The sequence below is a fragment of the Lagopus leucura genome, unplaced genomic scaffold, assembly GCF_019238085.1.
Source record: "Lagopus leucura isolate 7727_CA_CO unplaced genomic scaffold, USGS_WTPT01 Super-Scaffold_100059, whole genome shotgun sequence".
In the NCBI taxonomy this organism is placed as follows: Eukaryota; Metazoa; Chordata; class Aves; order Galliformes; family Phasianidae; genus Lagopus; species Lagopus leucura.
In genome coordinates, this window is record NW_024962305.1 from 1,182,495 (window position 1) to 1,200,359 (window position 17,865).

At 56.0% G+C, this 17,865-nt stretch overlaps 2 protein-coding genes across 3 annotated transcripts; one reads left to right on the plus strand and one right to left on the minus strand.

The window, feature by feature from the left end:
* The first annotated feature begins 234 nt into the window (after nt 1–234).
* Nucleotides 235–6,974, plus strand: FTSJ3 (FtsJ RNA 2'-O-methyltransferase 3). Of its 2 annotated transcripts, none has more exons than XM_042886563.1 (22): nt 235–292; nt 423–530; nt 605–710; nt 872–918; nt 1,000–1,079; nt 1,294–1,393; nt 1,530–1,724; nt 1,812–1,927; nt 2,733–2,837; nt 3,001–3,101; nt 3,181–3,261; nt 3,351–3,497; nt 3,794–3,929; nt 4,026–4,231; nt 4,325–4,445; nt 4,539–4,632; nt 4,876–5,023; nt 5,104–5,180; nt 5,332–5,434; nt 5,770–5,953; nt 6,037–6,131; nt 6,360–6,974. In XM_042886563.1, exons 2-22 carry the CDS (start codon nt 464–466, stop codon nt 6,544–6,546), a joined length of 2,496 nt encoding a protein of 831 aa, XP_042742497.1. In that variant the 5' UTR covers nt 235–292; nt 423–463; the 3' UTR covers nt 6,547–6,974. The 2 variants fall into 2 exon arrangements, with proteins under 2 accessions (XP_042742497.1, XP_042742498.1); XM_042886564.1 differs by having other exon boundaries at nt 286–304.
* A 210-nt stretch (nt 6,975–7,184) lies between these two features.
* Nucleotides 7,185–17,652, minus strand: LOC122188362 (alpha-2-macroglobulin-like protein 1). The gene is given in 36 exon segments (XM_042886592.1): nt 7,185–7,524; nt 7,631–7,672; nt 7,776–7,878; nt 7,962–8,030; nt 8,126–8,216; nt 8,301–8,425; nt 8,498–8,713; nt 8,799–9,013; nt 9,097–9,253; nt 9,426–9,500; nt 9,576–9,732; nt 9,840–9,921; nt 10,064–10,240; nt 10,327–10,401; nt 10,585–10,636; nt 10,816–10,937; nt 11,166–11,292; nt 11,361–11,586; nt 11,701–11,844; nt 12,316–12,473; nt 12,624–12,812; nt 12,962–13,111; nt 13,293–13,438; nt 13,514–13,571; nt 13,843–14,070; nt 14,188–14,340; nt 14,427–14,536; nt 14,735–14,849; nt 14,930–15,053; nt 15,129–15,213; nt 15,331–15,484; nt 15,572–15,592; nt 16,364–16,416; nt 16,524–16,683; nt 16,838–17,027; nt 17,442–17,652. Coding segments are annotated over 36 exon segments (4,455 nt in total). The 5' UTR covers nt 17,516–17,652; the 3' UTR covers nt 7,185–7,492.
* Nucleotides 17,653–17,865: the final 213 nt, after the last annotated feature.

The window sequence follows — 17,865 nt, forward strand, 5'->3', positions numbered from 1 at the left end:
TGAGGAACAGTAGTTCGTCCGCCTCCGCCATATTGGTAAGGTCAATACTTGTTTCTTCATTTCATGAAGCGTGGAACGGACGGAAGCAGAACCCAAGCAACTCCTGAGGAACGCACTCGGCCATTCTGCCCCGCTCCCAGGGCTGTGTAAATCCCGCGGCGGTTGTTAAACAATGCGGGGCTCCCTTCCTAAAATGGCGGTGAGAGCTGAGCGGAAGCGGAAGTGGAGCGGGCGGCGCGGGGCACGACGGGACGGCGCTGTGCGCACGAGGAGCTGGCGGAGCTGGGATCGGGTTTGTTGTGTGGTCAGCGGGGAGGTGGAAAGGGGCAGGGAGGCTGCGGGGCGCTGGGGGCTGCGCGGGGTAGCGGGGTTGTCCCGTGATGCCGGGATCCTGGGCGGCGTTCACTCCTCTGCTTCCTTAGGTGGGTGCCAGTAAGGGAGAGCAGGTCCCAGCTCTGCAGCCATGGGCAAGAAAAGCAAAGTGGGGAAGAGCCGGCGGGACAAATTCTACCACCTGGCCAAGGAGACGGGTGAGCACGGCTTCCTACGGACCCGGCAGGGCAGCGACACGGCAGCCCCTGACTCCCCCGCCTCCCTCCCGCAGGGTTCCGCTCCCGCTCCGCCTTCAAGCTGCTGCAGCTCAATAGGAAGTTCCAGTTCCTGCAGAAGGCACGAGCGCTGCTGGACCTGTGTGCGGCCCCCGGCGGGTGGTGAGTGCCTTTGGGACTCGTGCTGCCCTGGGACCTCGTTGCAAAGCAGCCCCATTGCTTTCTGTCGTGGCTGCTCTGTGTCAGAGCTGTGGCAGCACCAACTGGGATTGAGGGCTCTTCTCAGATCTCGCAGTGCCTTTGGTCCTCTCTGTTCCTTGCAGGCTGCAGGTGGCTTCCAAATTCATGCCAGTCTCTAGCTTGGTCATTGGTGAGTGAGGTGGTGGGTTGGGAGACACCAGTGACGGGCTGGAGCATAGTGTTGATGTGTGTTTTCACTCCTTTACATCAGGAGTGGATCTGGTTCCTATCAAGCCCATTCCCAATGTAGTGACTCTGCAGGAGGACATCACCACAGAAAAATGCCGCCAGGTGAGGAGCGGTGTCCCCTGCCCTTTGTGTCACTGCAGCTCTGTAAGGGATGGGGGTATCGCTCTGCATGAGTGGGACTCGCTGGGGGGTGAAACCAGCGCCAGGGCTGAGCAGATCACTGGGTAGGGAGGTTTGGACATGAGTGGGGCAGTTGCTTGCTGGATCGTGCGGAACAAGAGAAGTCAGTAGAACTAACAGGAGTTCTGTCCCTCAGGCTCTGCGCAAGGAGCTGCAGACGTGGAAGGTGGACGTGGTGCTGAATGACGGAGCGCCCAACGTGGGGGCCAGCTGGGTGCACGATGCCTATTCCCAAGGTGGGGGTCACCCAGAGCTGACACGTGGCTTGGTGCAATTTTGGAGAAGCTGGCACGTCAGCGTGCACTGTGAGACATGGAGCAGGCTGGTGGGGGCAGCAGCAACTCTGCTGACTGCTCTTCTCCACCGCTGCAGCCAACCTGACCCTCATGGCTCTGAAACTGGCCTGTGAGTTCCTCTGCAAAGGCGGATGGTTTATCACCAAGGTTTTTCGTTCCCGGGACTACCAGCCTCTTCTCTGGATTTTCCAGCAGTTCTTCCACAAGGTTCAGGCTACCAAGCCACAAGCCTCGCGCAATGAGTCTGCTGAGATCTTCGTGGTGTGCCAGGGTGAGCGGCCATAGGGACTTCTTGTCGCTTCGAGCATTGAATTGAGGCTTGGGGAAACCCATTGGCCTTTGATTTCTATCACTCCAGGTTATCAGGCTCCAGATAAAATTGACAGCAAGTTCTTTGACCCGAAATATGCCTTCAAGGAGGTGGAGGTTCACGCTAAGTCTGTTAGCGAGCTTGTCAGCAAGAAAAAGCCAAAGGTATGAGGAGAGTGCTCTGCTGGGTGGGCTGTTACTCATCAGGGATCTGTCCTATGCTAAGAACCAAGCATGAGAGAGCCTCTGGCTCTATTCCTTTTTCTTTATTTTGCTCATCCTGGCAAACAGTCTGATGTTTATGGGACAGATGGATGAGGAAGCTTGGTTTTAGCAGCTGAGTGTGGAAAGCAGAGGTGGATGGTTAAGCAGGCATGCTGGCAGGTGAAAAGCTGCAGGAGCATGGTAACAGGGTGCTGGGCAGGCAACCGGTTTGTTTCGGTGTGCATTGTGGCCAAATAAGTAAAAGGAGGTAGGACTTGGGGCCAAAGAGAGTGTAATAAGAAAAGATATCCAGAAAAATGAAAAGTCTGGGGTGTAAGGTGCATGGAATAGCCAGTATTAGGGAGGTTTATGCATTTAGAAGGTGCAGTGCTGGAGAAACGACAGACAAGTTGTGAGGCTGAGAATGGATCAGTCAAACTCTCTCTTGCAACAGCTGGCCACTCGGTTTGTGAGTCTGTGAGGTGTTTTTAGGACACAGAACACTGAAAACTCTGCCAAGCAGCCTCAGCTGGCCGTGGAGCTTCACAAACCCTCACTGTTATCACCTCTATGTTAGGTGAGGCTGTAGGTGGCATCCTAGAGCTGGCCCTGTACTCAGCAGGCAGGTAGGGGCTGTTCTTGTTCCTGGGTTGCGTAGGCATGTTTATGTAGGCTGCTGCAACAACGTGTGATTAGATTGAATTGTTAACATCTGGGAGATGGCTGAAAGCTGTCTTGTACCTTAAACAATGCCTTCCTCCTGTAGGCTGAAGGCTATGCAGATGGTGACACCACTCTCTACCACCGCTTCACCCTGATGGACTTCCTCAAGGCTCCCAACCCTGTGGACTTCCTCTCCAAGGCCAACGAGGTGAGTGCCTGTGAGACAGACTTTGGTGGCCCCAGAAACAGATCTGCACGAGCACAGAGCCATGAAAAGAGCATCCTGCAGGGGTCCTGGTCCTATTCCTGCAGAAAGGAGGCAGGACAAAAGTAGGGACTCAGAAGTCACAGTCTCATCACTCTTCATCCAGATCACGCTGGGGGATGGAGAGCTGGAGAATCACAGTTCCACCACAGAGGAGCTGCGTCAGTGCTGCAAGGACATCCGTGTGCTGGGGCGTAAGGAGCTCAGGTACTGGGGGAACTGGGCAAGGGGCAAGGCATCACGCTGGGCCTAGAGGCGTGATTCTAACAGGTTTTTCCTTGCATAGAGCCTTGCTGAACTGGAGGACAAAACTGAGGCGATTCTTGACCAAAAAGCTGAAAGAACAGGCGAAGGAGCTGGATATCAAGTAAGAGCAGCACAGCTGCCCCATGGCACCAGTGTGGTAGGAAGGGGCTGCCACCAGGAAAGGTTCTGTGACCTCTGTCCTTTTGGCAGCCTGAGCTCTGGCGAAGAGGAGGAAGGCCGGGAGGAGGAGGAGACATCACCAAAAGCTGCAGCTGATGAGGTGGTGAAAGAGGAAGAGGAGGAGGTGGAGCTGGCATTAGCGGAGATGAAGGCTAAGGAGCTGGCAGAGCTGAAAAGGTAAAAGCAGCTCAGCCAAGGAGAAACGGGGGATCGTTGTGCTTAAGTTGCATGAGGGGTCTGGGCAGTGGTGTCAGGGTCTGCCTCTCTGTTCATAGGGGATTGGTTCTGGGGTTCTTGGGGTCCTCTGCTTCTCCAAGCTGATGTGGGCTGTCTTTGCCCCAAAACTGGGACCCCCTCACGGTGGAGTGACTCCTGCTGTGCCCTTCATCCTCAGAGAGATAAGGCTCGAGTGTGGCAGTGGATGAGCTGCTGGGAGTGCAGCCTCATTCCTTTGCCTTTTTTTTTTTTTCCAGGAAAAAGAAGAAAATCCTGAAGGAGCAGCGGAAGCAGCGCGAGCGTGTGGAGCTGAAGATGGACCTCCCTGGCGTCTCCATCGCTGACGATGGCGATACCAGCATGTTCTCCCTCCAGACCATCCAGAGGACCCAGGTGTGTGACTGGGGCAGCCTAGGCTCCCAGTGGGACTGATGTGGGCACGTGGCAAGCAGGCTTAAACTCTTGACTCTGCTGTCCCCTGTATTGCAGCTGCTGAACGAGGTGGCCCGGGGAGACATGGCGTCAGCAGATGCCCTGCTGGAGATGAGACCTGGGGATGATGACATCTGTGTCTCAGATGCAGATGATGAGGATGATGTGTCCCTGGCCAGCGATTTGGACCCAGAGGAGCTGGTTGAGATAGAGGCCCGTCAGCGCCGGCTGGAGCGCGAGAGACGAGAGCAGGGTGTGAAGAGGTGAGAGCTGGGCTGGGCTCAGGACAGGACAGGAGCTCCCTTAAGAGCAAATGCAGAGACTGGCCGTTGGCACTGGTCCTGCTGCTGTCACAGGGAGAAGCCTAAGGTGGAAGAGGAGGAGGACGAGGAGGAGGAAGAGGAGAATCCTCTGCTGGTGCCTCTGGAGGAGAAATCAGTGCTGCAGGAGCGGCAGACCAGCCTGTGGTTTGGGAAGGTGAGTTCCAGCGTTTCAGAAATGAAATGCTAGGACAGCCTCAGCCCCAACAGTTCCCCCTGTGCCCCCTGACCCATTGCTCCCTGTCTCCAGGATGCTTTTGCTGGCATTGAGGATGATGCAGATGAGGACCTGGAGCTGGGGCAATCACAAATGTTGGCTGAAAGACAGCGTGAGTCCCAGACAGGTTAGTGGGGGCTGCATTGCAGTGGGGACACAGAAGGACAGCCTCGTATCCCTTTCTGGGGCACTGGGTCAAACTGCAATGTGAACACTGCTCTGAGCAGGCAGAGATGTTCAGAAGTTGCTTTCCTGTCTATATTATTGCACAGTTAATGAATCAGCACTAGAGCAGCATTAACGAGCTGCGTCTCTATGGGATAGGCTTGCAGTGGGGCATGCCTCTCATCCTCTGGTTCCTTTTTCCCAGGCAAAACAAAGAAGAAGGGACAGAAGAAGAAGGTTCCCCAGGAGGATGCTGTAGCTGAGCCCCAGGCTGCAGCAGACACAGGAGCTGACACTGCTGAAGCAGAGGCTGAGCAGAGCAGTGATGACGACAGCAGCAGCGATGAGGAAGGGTGAGGTGCAGACTGAATATTGTGCTGTTGTGGAAAGCAGGGAGGTGAGGACACTGACTGCTCTCTTTTCCTCCTTGCAGCCCACCAGCACCAGTGGGGAGAAAGCGGGGCCTGGTTGAGCCATGTGGCTTCGAGGTGGTGCCCATTGAGGACCCAGGTGAGTGGAGAGTGCTGTGTATTCCAGGTGATGTCATGTGGGTCTCTTTTTGGTGAAGGAGGGTCCGACCCTTCACTGGGGTGGGAGGGCTGCTTGTTGCTCTCTGGATTTGGGGCTGTTTGCCAAGCTTTAATCTCTCTGTGTGCTGCAGTGAAGAAAGCACGTGTCCTGGATGCAGAGGGCCTTGCACTTGGCTCCATCATTGCCACCTCCAAAAAGGCCAAACGGGACTTCATTGATGATTCTTTTAACAGGTACGTGCAGCTGTGGGTGCTGGAGGGGAAACAGAGTTCATTCTCCTCCTGAGAGTAGATTTAGTCTACATATTAGGAAGAAATGCTTGACTGTGAGGGTGGTGGGATGCTGGAACAGGTTACCCAGCGAGGTTGTGGATGCCCCCTCCCTGTAAGCATTCAAGGCTGGATGGGGCTGTGAGCAACCCGGTCTAGAGGCAAGTGTCCCTGCCTATAGCAGGGGTTTGGAAGTAGGTGATCTTAAGGGTCCCTTCCAACCCAAACCATTCTATGGTAGGTGTATCAAGGGACCTGGCTGCGACCCCACAGTTCACCTGGTTTCCCCTTTCTTGCAGGTATTCCTTCAATGAGGAGGAAGGAGAGCTGCCAGAGTGGTTCACCGAGGAGGAGAAGCAGCACCGGCGCAAGCAGATCCCCCTGGACAGACAGACAGTGGAGGAATATCGGCAGCGCTGGCGCCAAATCAACGCCCGCCCCATCAAGAAGGTGGCAGAGGCCAAAGCTCGGAAGAAGCGGCGGGTGAGTGGCGCTGTGCTGCTGCCTTGGGTGCTTGGTCCCCAACTCTGCTCCCCGTTGTCTCTGACCCTTTGCTGTCCCCACAGATGCTGAAGAAAATGGAGCAGATGAAGAAGAAAGCGGAGGCCGTGGTGAGCACGGTGGATATCTCAGAAAGGGAGAAGGTGGCCCAGCTGCGGCGGTGAGTGGTGAAGCTGGGACCCAGATCGTTTGTGGTCACAAAAGCCCATCCTGCAGGGCATGTTGAACCAGCTGGGTTGGGTATGGGGTGGGCTGAGGGGTGGGAGAGCCCCATCTTGGGGCACAGCGGGGGATGAGATCTGATACTGGTCTGGAGATGTGTGCCAAAGCCACTTCCTGCAGCAGTCCCTCTCTGAGGGTCTGTCCCATCTTTCCCTTCCTCCTGCAGCATCTACAAGAAGGCTGGGCTGGGCAAGGAGAAGCGGCAGGTCACCTACCTGGTGGCTAAGAAGGGTGTAGGACCCCGGGTGCGCCGCCCCCCCGGAGTCAAGGGGCAATTCAAGGTCGTCGACAGCCGCCTGAAGAAGGATGTGAGGGCTCAGAAACGCAAAGAGCAGAAGAAACGCCGCAAGTGATGTGGGAGCAGCTCCAATGGGGGGCCTGGTTTGGGGCACCGGGCAGAGCTGGCTCCTGCCCTCCCAACTCCACCTCTCAACTCAACCTGCTGCTTCCCCAGTGCGGGAAAAGGGCTGGGACTGAGCCCCACCGGTGCCTTCATGTGACATCACCTCCTGTCCTGCTGTGGGGCACCGAGAGTTGATTTGACCTCAGCCCTGTAGGGTTGATCTCGTGCCTGTGCTGGCCTGTGGGGCTGCACCTCCAGGTTTGTCACTTTGGTTCTGTTGGGATGCTGCTCGGACTGTTGCACTGCAGAGATGGCCTGGGCATCCTTTCAGCCTTTGCTGTCCCCACGCTGGTGACAAAATGGCCATGACTAAAGTCCCGGAGCTGTGGGTGCTGGGCAGTGTTTGGCCTTCATAGAACTCTTCATTTATGACAGAAATAAACTCTTCTGAGGATGGTGCGGGCTGTGTGCTGCATCTTAGCAAGTTGAGGAGCTGCTACTCTCCTTTCCTCACCTCAGCACATCTCAATTTATCTCTGGCTGAACCTGAGCTGATTCACCCTACAGCCAGCAGCCCAGCACAGCCCCCAGCCGGCCCCATCACCCTCTCCAAGGGGGGAACGCAGCATATAAAGAGAGAAAAGGAAATACTTAAGAAAATACTCTTTATTTAGACCCAGGGCAGTGGCTGGAAGGACTGTGGCCTCTCTTCTCCTTTAATCATCGCTCAGATATGTCGTAGCATTATCCTCAGGCACCTGCACTGTTAGTGGAAGGGGAGGGGGCCAGGGGCTCTGTGCACTGCTCCCATGGGTAGGTGCACCATGCTGTCCCCATAAAATCAGGGCAGGGGGTGCAGAGCAGTGAGTTGTCCCTGTCCCCAGTGTGCCTGTCCTGGTTCTGGCTGAGGGAATCAAGGTGCACAGATGGGATCAGCTGCTAGACGTGGAACTCCTCTAGAAATTCTCCTTTGCCTGTCTGTCAGCCTCTTCAAAACAAAATAGAGATGTGTTATGAGAGGAGAGCCGCTCTGCCCCCTCCTCCAGCTCCTGTCCCCGGGGGTCCTGATGAAGGGATGGCCCCTCAGCCCCTACCTGAGCTGCAAGGAGCACTGTAGGCAGCATCCGTGCGGTCACCTGCAGCAGGAGCAGGGAAATGGGCTCAATGAGCTGCTCCCATTAATGAGCCACAGTTGGTCAGTGTGAACAGTGTCTGGTTTGGGGCTGCAGGGCAGCTCACCTGTCTCATAGTAGTCATACAGCATCACGGTAGCAGGCTGGAGGTTCCTCACTGGGAAGTCCTGTGTGGCTGCAAAGCTGAAGGTCTCCTCCTCCTTTGTCAGCTGGGGGATAACCCGAGGGTGAGGCACAGCCACGTCCCACCACCCCAGTGTCATCCCTGTGCTCGCAGCACTGCTGCTATTACCTGATCCAGGTAAATGGTCACCTGGTCGCTCTGCACCTCCACCTTCTTCACCAGTTTCTGCCTCTTCAGCTGGGAAATGGGAGAGCAGGGCTCAGCACCATGTGGGCAACCCTCTGTCCCCGTGCTGGGTCCCAGTGTGCAGAGGGACAGCAGGGAACTCTCACCTCTACCACTGAGCTCTTGTCTGGGATGTAGCCTGATGGCAACTTGGCCTCGATGACAACCATGTTGGTGGCAGCACGGTTTCCAGTGTATCTGGAAAAGGAAAGGCAGAGCCTCGCATTGAGGCTGGGGGCTGTTTGGCCCCCACCAAACCCTCGGGGTGACCCCAAACCATACCGTGCCCGGAGGAGGAGGCGGAAGTGGGTGCTGGCATCACTTGTGCACGTTTTGGGTTCTGTCTCTACACTGAGGTCAAACGTCCCTGCGCTGGGAGGCGGTGGCATGTTGTAGCGCAGCGTCACCTGGAGTGAAACAGAAGGTTAAGGCCACCTGGAAGGTGACACGCATGCATAGAGACCCCGTGCTGTACCCACCTGCACCAGAGCACAGCCCTGCCCGTGGGTTTTCACCCCGTACAGCCCTGGCAGATCATGCAGGGCTGCCTGCTGCAGCACCAGTCTGTTGCTGGCTTCCAGCATGAAGTCCTGCTTGGAGCCCGTCGGGGCTGTCACCGTCACTGCTAAGTCCCCGTTGTCGCTGTATGTCAGGGTGGCATACTTGGCCAAAGCTTGCAGGGCCACCACAGTGTCCTAGGCAAGAAGCACCGAGTTGGGGTCACCCCAAGTTGCAGCTGGTGGCATCCCAGCCCTGTGCTGGGAGAACCTGTGGTGGTACCTGGGTGGAAGCAAAGCCTCCGTAGGGGTTTTGCTGTTTGCTGAGCCAGCGGACGATCTGGGAGGCTTTGGCCAGGTCAGCACGGGACACCTGGGGCTGGGTCAGGTATGCCAGGAGGACATAAGCTGTCATCTCCACCTCTGCTGGTGCAGCCTCAGCCCAGGGGGACTCGGTGGATAGAGCTTTCTCCTTCCTCTTCCAGAAGAGCAGCCCCTCTGGGAAGAAAGGGTGGGAGGGAAGTCCCCAGTTCCCAGCTGAGGGTGGGAGTCCCAGGTGGGATGGAGTGGCTCAGAGGTACCTGTGCTGGTGCCACGCTGCAGCAAGCTGTGCAGCCGGGCTTGCTGCTGCTCCTCACGCCCTGCCAGTCCACAAACATATGCCAGCAGTGCCTCGGTGTAGAGGTTGTCAGTGCTTGACGCCTCCAAGCATTTCAGGGCTGAGCTCACTGTTGGGTCCTGCAGTGGAAAAGGGGACACTGAGCAGCCAGGAACACCCCAGGGATGTGGACATCACCCAAAGGAGGATTTCTGCCCAGTTACAGCAGCATGGCCTGGTGCATCCAGACCTTAGTGCTGGGCTGGTCCCATGTGCCAGCACCTGACCCCAACCCCACAGGATTATCCTCACCTTTGGGGACATCCCCAGTTCCAGCAGCGCAGCCGTGACATAAGCAGACAGCGAGAGCTCATCCGATACACCACCCTGCAAAGAGACAGCTTTGTCCGTGCCACCTCCAGCCACGTGTCCCCACGTCACCCCGTCCCACCCCGTCCTCACCTGCAGGGCGTTATTGAAGAGCTTGCCCACGCTGCGGAAGCATCCTGACTCCTTCTGCTGCTTCTGCAACCAGTGCTGTGCGTCCGTGATGTGCCGCTCCTCGATGGCCACAAAGGCTCTCGCTTGCCCAAAGGACTTGAGGACGAATGCTGTCAACCTGCAAGGTGTCAGAGAGAGGGCAGCATGGGGGACGAATAGGGATTTGGTGGCAAGAGGAGGTGATGGGGATGGCACCACGCTGCCCCACGCCATGAGGACCCTCACCAGGTGTTGCCGCTCTCATCTCCCTCCCCAAAAGCGCTGTAGGAGCCGTCGCTGTGTTTGTAGAGCAGCTCTCGTTGGTAGCCTGCGCGGAGATGGGGATGGCTATTGGCACATCTGTCTCTGGGGGGACCCTAGAGGATGCCCACCCCTGTGTGCAGGTATGAAATGGGGAGGGAGGCAGGGGTTCCTGCTGGTAGCAGGGAGGTCGGGAGGAGGATGCTGACCGCTCTGCAGGAAGCCCTGCGCCTTGGCACGGATGTCGGAGTTCATCTGCCCGCTCTTCTCCAGGTACTGCTGGATGTAGATGTTGGGGGCGAAGCGCACCATGTTCTGCTCCCCACAGCCGTAGGGCATGGCCAGGAGGCGGTCCACATTCTGCAGCGCGTTGCCCATGATGTCGCCTGCGTGCACCCCGTACCCCATCCCATCAATTTTGGGGGCATCTCACTTCCAGCTGAGACTTCTGCACCTGGTTTCCATCCCTTACCCATCACACTGACGTGAGCTCGCTGGGAGCCCTCCAAGATGTTGGCAGGAAGCTCTAGGGACACTTCTTCAGAGGCTGTGAGGACGGAGGGTGATGGCAATGGGGCGGCAGTGGATATGGCCCCACATCACCCTCGTCCACCCCTTGATGCTTCATCCCTCTATGGACTCCATGAGCCAAGTGACCCATGTCTCCTCCAGCTTGGTGTCCCTCATGCCAGCAGCCCCATGTCCCCACAGTGGTACCAGATGCTCCTACCTTCCTTGCAGAGCAGGGAGCTGTGTGCCTTCTCCACCAAGATGCCACCGGGCTGTAGGAAGCAACACGTGGTCAATTCTGTGACCTCCATGTCCCCACGTCCCCCAGGGCCATCCCTGCAGTGACACTTGGTGCTGTCCCACTCCCAAGATGATGTGATGGGATCTTCCCATTGCACCCCCAGGTCTGCTCAGCCCCCATCCCTCTTTCATCCCTCGTAACCTGTCTGACCTGCACCAGTAATGGCTTTATCACAGTGTCCACACGTCCCTGGGCTGGCACCACAGGCTTCTCATTGCCACAGAGCTCCTCAGAGCTTATGGCCTCGGTGCTGATGGTGATGTTCACCTCCCCTGCAATGCCAGTGCGACATCCAGTCACCACAGAGCCCCCCAGCCTCCACTGCAGCCCCATGGGCTTTGAATGGGGTTGGCTGGGTTGGGATGAGAGGTGATGGGGAAAGGATAAATGGAGCAGAGAAGAGCTTTGCAGATGGTATCATGTTTGCTGACACCCTCCCTGTCCACCCCGCTGTGCCAGGTGTTCTCCAAGTGGCAGGGAGGGGATCCATGCACCCATACCCAGGTTGGTGGCCTTCACATCCCACCGGAACGTCTTGGCTTCATCCGCACAGACACAGCTGCTGTACACTGCACCTGCAACTGCTGACACCTCCAGCTCCGCCGAGTCCGCCAGTGTCACCTCGACCTGCAGACCCCAGCAACGTCAGCCACCTACCAGGGCACAGCCCCCAGCCCCCTGCCCACCTCACTCACCCGTAGGCACTGCCGCAGGTAATTGAAGACGGTGGCAACCAGCGAGAAGGCTTCACCACGGATCACAGCATAGGGCAGAGCCAGGTCCACAAAGAAGGGCTTGAAGACTGTGAGGGTGGTGGCAGGGGCCAGCCCCAAGCCCACAGGTGCTGTGCAGAACATCTCAGCTTTCCATTCCGTGATGGCATCGGGCACCGTCATCCCCATCTCTGCAGAGCCCTCCTCCCTGCAGGACAGAGCATCCAGAGGCCGCCAAGTGTCAGCCACTGGTGGTATCTGGGCTGGTTCTCTCCACCGAGGAGGAGAAGCCATCCTGGGGACTCTCCCCATTCCCACTCACCCCACAGGCACCAGATCCCACAACCATGTCTCTGGGAAATGAACCCGGGGAGCTGGAGGCTCTTCCTTGTTGCTGTTGCTGTTGCTTGCAGCATGTGGGACGCTAGCTAACACGGGTATTCCAACCCTGGGTATATCCATATATCTTCTGACACCAGGCCCGGCATTGCCTAGAAATAGTAGAGCACAAATGAGGTTTCCATTGGTTTCTGTCACCTCGACCAGGGCTGGACATATGCAGAAGGCGGACAAAAGCAGCTAACATCCCCTCAACCAAGAACTGAGCCAGCATGGAAGCCCTGTCAGATAGCATTTCCCATCCCACTAACAGTGGGGACACAAGCCTAGCCCCTCCTGTGTGAGGTGCTTTTTGAAGATCATAGAATCATAGAATGGCTTAGGTTGGAAAGGACCTTAAAGATTGCAGAACTGTGGAATGACAAGTGTGGTTGGGCTGGAAGGGACCTTAAACATCACAGAACCATGGAATCATGACATGGTTGGATTGGAAGGGATCTTAAAGATCATAGAACCATGGAATCATGGCATGGTTAAGTTGCAAGGGATCTCAAAGGCCCACCAGCCCCAAATCATGCACAGGCTGGCTCTCCCCCACCAGATCAGGCTGCCCATGGCCCCATCCAGCCTTGAATGTCTTCCAGGCATGCTGGCAGGATGCTCACCTGGCACACCCAGCGTAAAGTACTGAGGCGTGTAATACTCTTTGCAATCATCCCTTGTCTTAGCATTGGTGAGAAGCTTCAGTGCTGCATTCTGCGAAAAAAAAAAGAGATTGTCCATCTCCAAAACCAGTGGGATGAATATTCCCCCCTGAGCAGCGAACGGTTGTGGGGCACTGCTGAGCTTCCCAGGCACCCTGCACAAACCATGGTTGGCTCTTGGCGATAAGGCTCAAGGCTTTACCTCAAATAACTTGGAGGGGTTCATCTGGATGTTGTCCCAGTAATGTGGTAAAATAAATCTCTTTGAACGGCGCACATCTGCAGGCTCCATCATAATTGCGTCGACGTGGAAGTGGTGATGGTACCAGCCACAGGGCGATGGGTCTCGGATTCTTCCAGGATAATTGAAACTGGGGAGCACTTTGTAGATCTGGGAATAAAGATATATATTAGGCACAGAACCATGCCACCATCACGCCCTACAAGGGGCTGAATGATCTACTCCATGTCACCTCCTCTTCCATCCTGCTTGATCCGTGGTGCTGTTACAGGGGAAAAAGTCACCTTGGAACTGCCTACCTCCGCCGCAGTGAGCTCAGCCTCAGGCTTCAGGAGCAGCACACTACGATCCACGGCACGGATGGCACATAGGGAGCCTGGGGCTGCCTCCAACTCCATCTTCAGCGTTGAACCAGGCAGCGCCCGCTCCTTGGAAAAGGCCATTTTCACCTGGGGGGGGGAGGGACAGGGGAAGGATAAGGATCTGTGGATGCGGGGGTCTTCTTGGAGCAGCATGGCATGGATAAAATCAAGCTGAAGGTTTGGGGGATCGGGGTGTGGGCTGGAGAGGCTGTGATGCTGTGACACATCTGGAGCAGGGTGAGGCAATGGGGGTGATTTCACAACTCGCCTTGTTGGGGAGGCAGTTGAGCATGTTGAGCTTGGTGCTGCCAGCCAGCATCTCGCCGTTGGGGAGCACTGCATAGCACAGCACCGTGGCTGTGGGAGCCAGCTCAGGGCTGATGGGCAGCTCCAGGGAGAAGGAGCCTTTCAATCCTGGGACAAAGAGGGAAATCAGGTCCAGGCACAGGCCTCAAAGTCCTACACAGCCCATCCATCTGCAGGACCCACCTGCACTCAAAGGCCGCTCTTTCCTGAGGATGTTGGCGATGGTCCCCTTGGCCAGGACCTGCAAAAGAGGAAGTTGGAATGGCCAAGTCAGAGCCATTGCCTGTTGGAGGTTGGATCTAAGGGCGAGAGTGTTGGGGTGGTTTGGAAGTTGTCCAGTCTTCAGCCCCAACAAAGACTCCTATTTGCAAGTAGACACACATTGGTCCGTTAGTCTGGCTAAGGGAGACCAACCATAGCCTGGCCCTCGGGGACACAGCCGTGCACTTGTGTGCAGATAAGGAATCCATGCCCTCACACCTGCTGCCCTTCCTCCCCAGGTGAAGGCTCACCAGGAAGACCACATCCAGGCTCTGCAGCTCGCTCCCCAGGGCCTCCTTGTTGAGGATATAATCCACCTGGAGCTGCTCGAGCTGGCTGCAGGACAGCTTGCCCTTCAGCCGGTGGATGTGCAGAAAGCTCTGGCTCTTCGAAAAGAAGGGTTGGAGGTTCAAATAAGCTCTGTTGAATGTGGGCGATGAGGCACCATTCTGGCTGTCAGCCGACATGTTGACTTCACCCTGAGGGATGAGGGTGGAACTGATACAGGCTGTTGGTTTGGCTTGGAGAAGGCTCCCAGCCTCGTAAAAACGGGGAAAGCCACCGAGAAGCCCCAAAGGGTGACGGAAGTTACTCACAACCAGTCTGACTGTTTCAGTCCATCCGGAGGTGTCCAGCTCAAAGGAGGCTCTCCCAGATTCATCCGTCAGGAAGCTGTGTCTCTTATTGTTAACAAGGAGCACAAGCTGCTGCCCACCTGCGGCAGAGCTGTCTGCCCTCTTCAGATGCATCTGCAGGAAGGAAAGGTGAGAGGCGTGCATTGGGCTGGAGCCGCAGGACAGGGGTGGGGAGTGGGGCTGCCAGAAACCCCCATTACCGTCCCAGTGTAGGGCAGCCCACGCTTGTAGAAGTCATCAGTGTTTTCAAAGGTGACTGTGAAGATTTTCTCCAAAACTTTGCAGGTCTTGGTGTTGTTCATCTCCACCCCTGTGGAGAAGGAGCAGGGAGACAAGTGTGTCTTGGGGACACAGGGCACAGAACAGCCTGAGCCTGATTCCTACACACCTGTACCTCTAAGTCACAGCTTTGCTCATGGGCTTCCCTGGAGAGCCTGATACCTCCATGCTGTGTGTATTTGGGTACAAACAGGGACGAATGCAAAAACACTCCCACCAGCACCCCTACCTGTCCCCTCCTCCACCAGTGATGCCTTCACTTGGAATTCCTTCTGCAGCCTGTAGTTGCTCAGGTTGAAGGAAGACATCAAGACCTCTGTTGAAAAGCAGCCGTTCTTCTCGGTCTGGAAGGAGGGAGTCAGCCACACTCATCAACACTGCAATGGACTTTCCCAGTCTCACCCGTGCTCCCAGCTTTGCTCACCTGCCCGCCAACCTCCGTGCAGATATCCTTGCTTTTCTCAAGAAGATATGGGTACATTCTGAAACTCCAGGGCTGGCACAAGGTAGCATGGACCTTCCCCTGGACAGGCTTCCCATAGGTGTATCTATGGGGCAGAGGGTGGTGAGGGTGTGAAGGGCCCTCCATCCATCCCCTCCACATTACCACGACTTGGGCTCACCGTCCACAGATCTGCAGCTGGAACTTCTCATCCTTCACCCACACGCTGGGGGGAAGATCAATGGTGACCTCGAATTTGGGCAGCACTGGTGGAGAAGAGAGGCGAGAGCGGGGTTGTGACTCCCAGCACAAGGACAGAAGGTGGTGTGGGGATGTGCCAAGGCGGGGCTCCCACCCTCCATGCACCTCCCATCCCCACACACCGTATTCCTCCACGCTGAAGGAGTGAGTCTTCCTCTCCACGTGAATGGTGTATGTGCCCAACGCCGGCTCCGCAGCCAATGGGAGGGACAGGTCCACGATGCCCTGCCGTGGGCTCACATCTCTCCACTGTGCGATGCGGTTTCCTCTGGGATCCTTTGCACAGTGACAAAAAGTTTAGGTTTCTCCTCTCCCAGCTGTGCCCCCCTTCCCGAGCCCACCCTGGAGCTCTCCCACACTGACCTTCAGGAAGACGAGGGGCAGCTGGAAGGCAAAGAGGAGATGGTTAGAGGGGACATTCAATGGGTCTCAGAAGGGTGGGGACATCTCTGAAGCACAGGAAAAGCACACTGAGAAAATCAGGAAAAAATTCTTCTCCAAAAGAGAGGTGAGAGACTGGAACGGCTAAGGAAGTGATGGAATCGCTGTCCCTGGAGGTGTTCAAGAAACACGGCACTGAGGGACACGGCTGGTGGGCATGGTGGAGAAAGGTTGGCTTAGACTTGGAGATCTTAGAGGTCTTTTCCAACTTTTATGGTTCTGTGCTTCTATTTTTGGCTGTGAAGTTCCCTCCTTGTGTTGTGTTTCAGGGTTAATGATGAGCCTGTGGATGGCTTGAGATGGGCTGAGCCCTGCCAGCGCAGCATGGGGAGGTGGCATCTGCCAGTGCCTTTGCCTTTGACATTTCCTCTGGGAACCTTTTGCCCTTCCATTGACACGATTGATTGCTCAGGAGCACCTGACTGAACTAACCTGCAGTTCTGGTGTCCCGTGATCCTATCGATATCAATAGCACTTTCCCTGCTTCCTACTCACTGCTCCTACATCTCTCAATGAAATTGGGAACATTGCCATGTCACGTGTGCAGTTCTGCTTCCTCCCTTCTTGCCTCGATGGATGACACAACACATTCCTGGCTCAGGGTACTCAGCAGCTGTGTTGGCTGGGACAGGATTCCCACTGGCTGATCCCCACGCCTCTGCCACAGACAGAAGGACCGAGGTCACCTCCCCCTGTCCTCAACCCTTCTCTCACCTTCTTGTCACTGGCAACGAAGTCTTTATCCAAAGAGACAATCCGAAATTTCACTGGGAAGAACAAAGCAGAAGTGAGTGGTGGGTTCACCTCCAAAGGAAGATGGATGGAAACTCACTCTGAGCCCTGCAGTGGGGCTGGATTCCATCCCAGCCCTCACCTTGCTGTCCGGGCTTGTAGACAGCCTTGTCTGTCTGTACGAAGATGCCAGGCTCCAGGACTCTCAGCATCACACTCTTCCTGGTGGTATTCAGGGACTCTCCTTGGATGGAGACGTACAGATGAGCAATTTCCTCCTTCCCCTTGGAGGGGGCTGGAGCCTAGCGAGGAGAAATGCCAGAAGTCTGTCAAGGCTCACAGATATTTTGCCTGTTTTCCCCTACCAAAAGCTGAGGAAATCAGCCCAGCTCCCATCCATTTCTCCGTGGAGCTGGAGGCAATGGGATGCACAAGGCGTCCTGGGGTGACACTCACAGGGAAGGTGACGTTCAAAAGCAGCTGAGGCTCCTCAACCTTCCTCTCTAGCAGGGTGATGTTTCCAGCCTCATCTTCTCTCTGCAGCTGGATGGTCACCTGGGTGGGCTGGTGGACATTGCTGAGATGGACCCACAGCATTGCTGAGTATGGGTGGTAAAACACAGCTGGGCACGTCACCACGTAGTGCCTGGAAAGGAGAATCGTACAATCATTAAGGTTGGAATAAAACCTCTAAGGTCAAGTTTCAACTCCTCCTTTCCACGTCCACTCATAGAATCCCAGAATCATTAAGGCTGGAAAAGATCTCTTAGATCATTTTGTCCAACACTCTACCAGCAGCTGATATTGCTTGCTATACGTCCCTAATATGTCCCCATGTCCCATGTGGCAGCCAGGAGCACATTCTGAGACAGTCCTCATGGGGTGACACCAGCAATAAACCAGAACCAGCAGCCCCAAAATCTTCCAGGTGTCATATCCTTGATGCTCATGGCAGGACAACACACTGCCCCAGGCATTCCCACCATGAACAGCCAAGGAACTGAGACTAAATGTCCCCCCAACAGATACAGACAGACAGATGGACACGAAAAGGGCCTACAGTGCATCAGATGCTCCGGTTGTGAGGTGGAGGATGAGAAGCAGCAGCCAGGTCAGGGCTGCTGGTGACCTCATGCTGTTGGATGTCAGGGATGGGTGAAGTCTTCTGTGGCTGTTGAGCGGCTGTAGAGCTGTGCCTGATCTGCTACAAGCTCTGAAATGAGAGTTTCACTTTTCCCAGTCGAGCAACAAGGCTTGGGATGAGCAGCCAGTGTGGACCTGCAGATATAAACAGGGCAATGTTTGCCATCCTGGGTTCAAGGCCATGAGGGATTTTTGCAATCTGAGATGTTCCCGTGGGCTGGAGAGGCTCAGAACCAGGGGGCAGGACCTTCCTACACTGCTTTGCTGGGAAGTGATGATAGGAGGGAGCAGGGCCACGTTCCCAAAATGAAAGTAGGCAGTACAGCGTGTGAGCCAGTGGC

Excerpts from the sequence above, each read along its gene's own strand:
- FTSJ3 (XM_042886563.1), top strand. The coding sequence starts at position 464 with ATGGGCAAGAAAAGCAAAGTGGGGAAGAGCCGGCGGGACAAATTCTAC. Across the intron at positions 1,725-1,811 it reads GATCTTCGTGGTGTGCCAGG|GTTATCAGGCTCCAGATAAA; the intron begins GTGAGCGGCCAT and ends CTATCACTCCAG. Across the intron at positions 3,498-3,793 it reads GAGCTGGCAGAGCTGAAAAG|GAAAAAGAAGAAAATCCTGA; the intron begins GTAAAAGCAGCT and ends TTTTTTTTCCAG.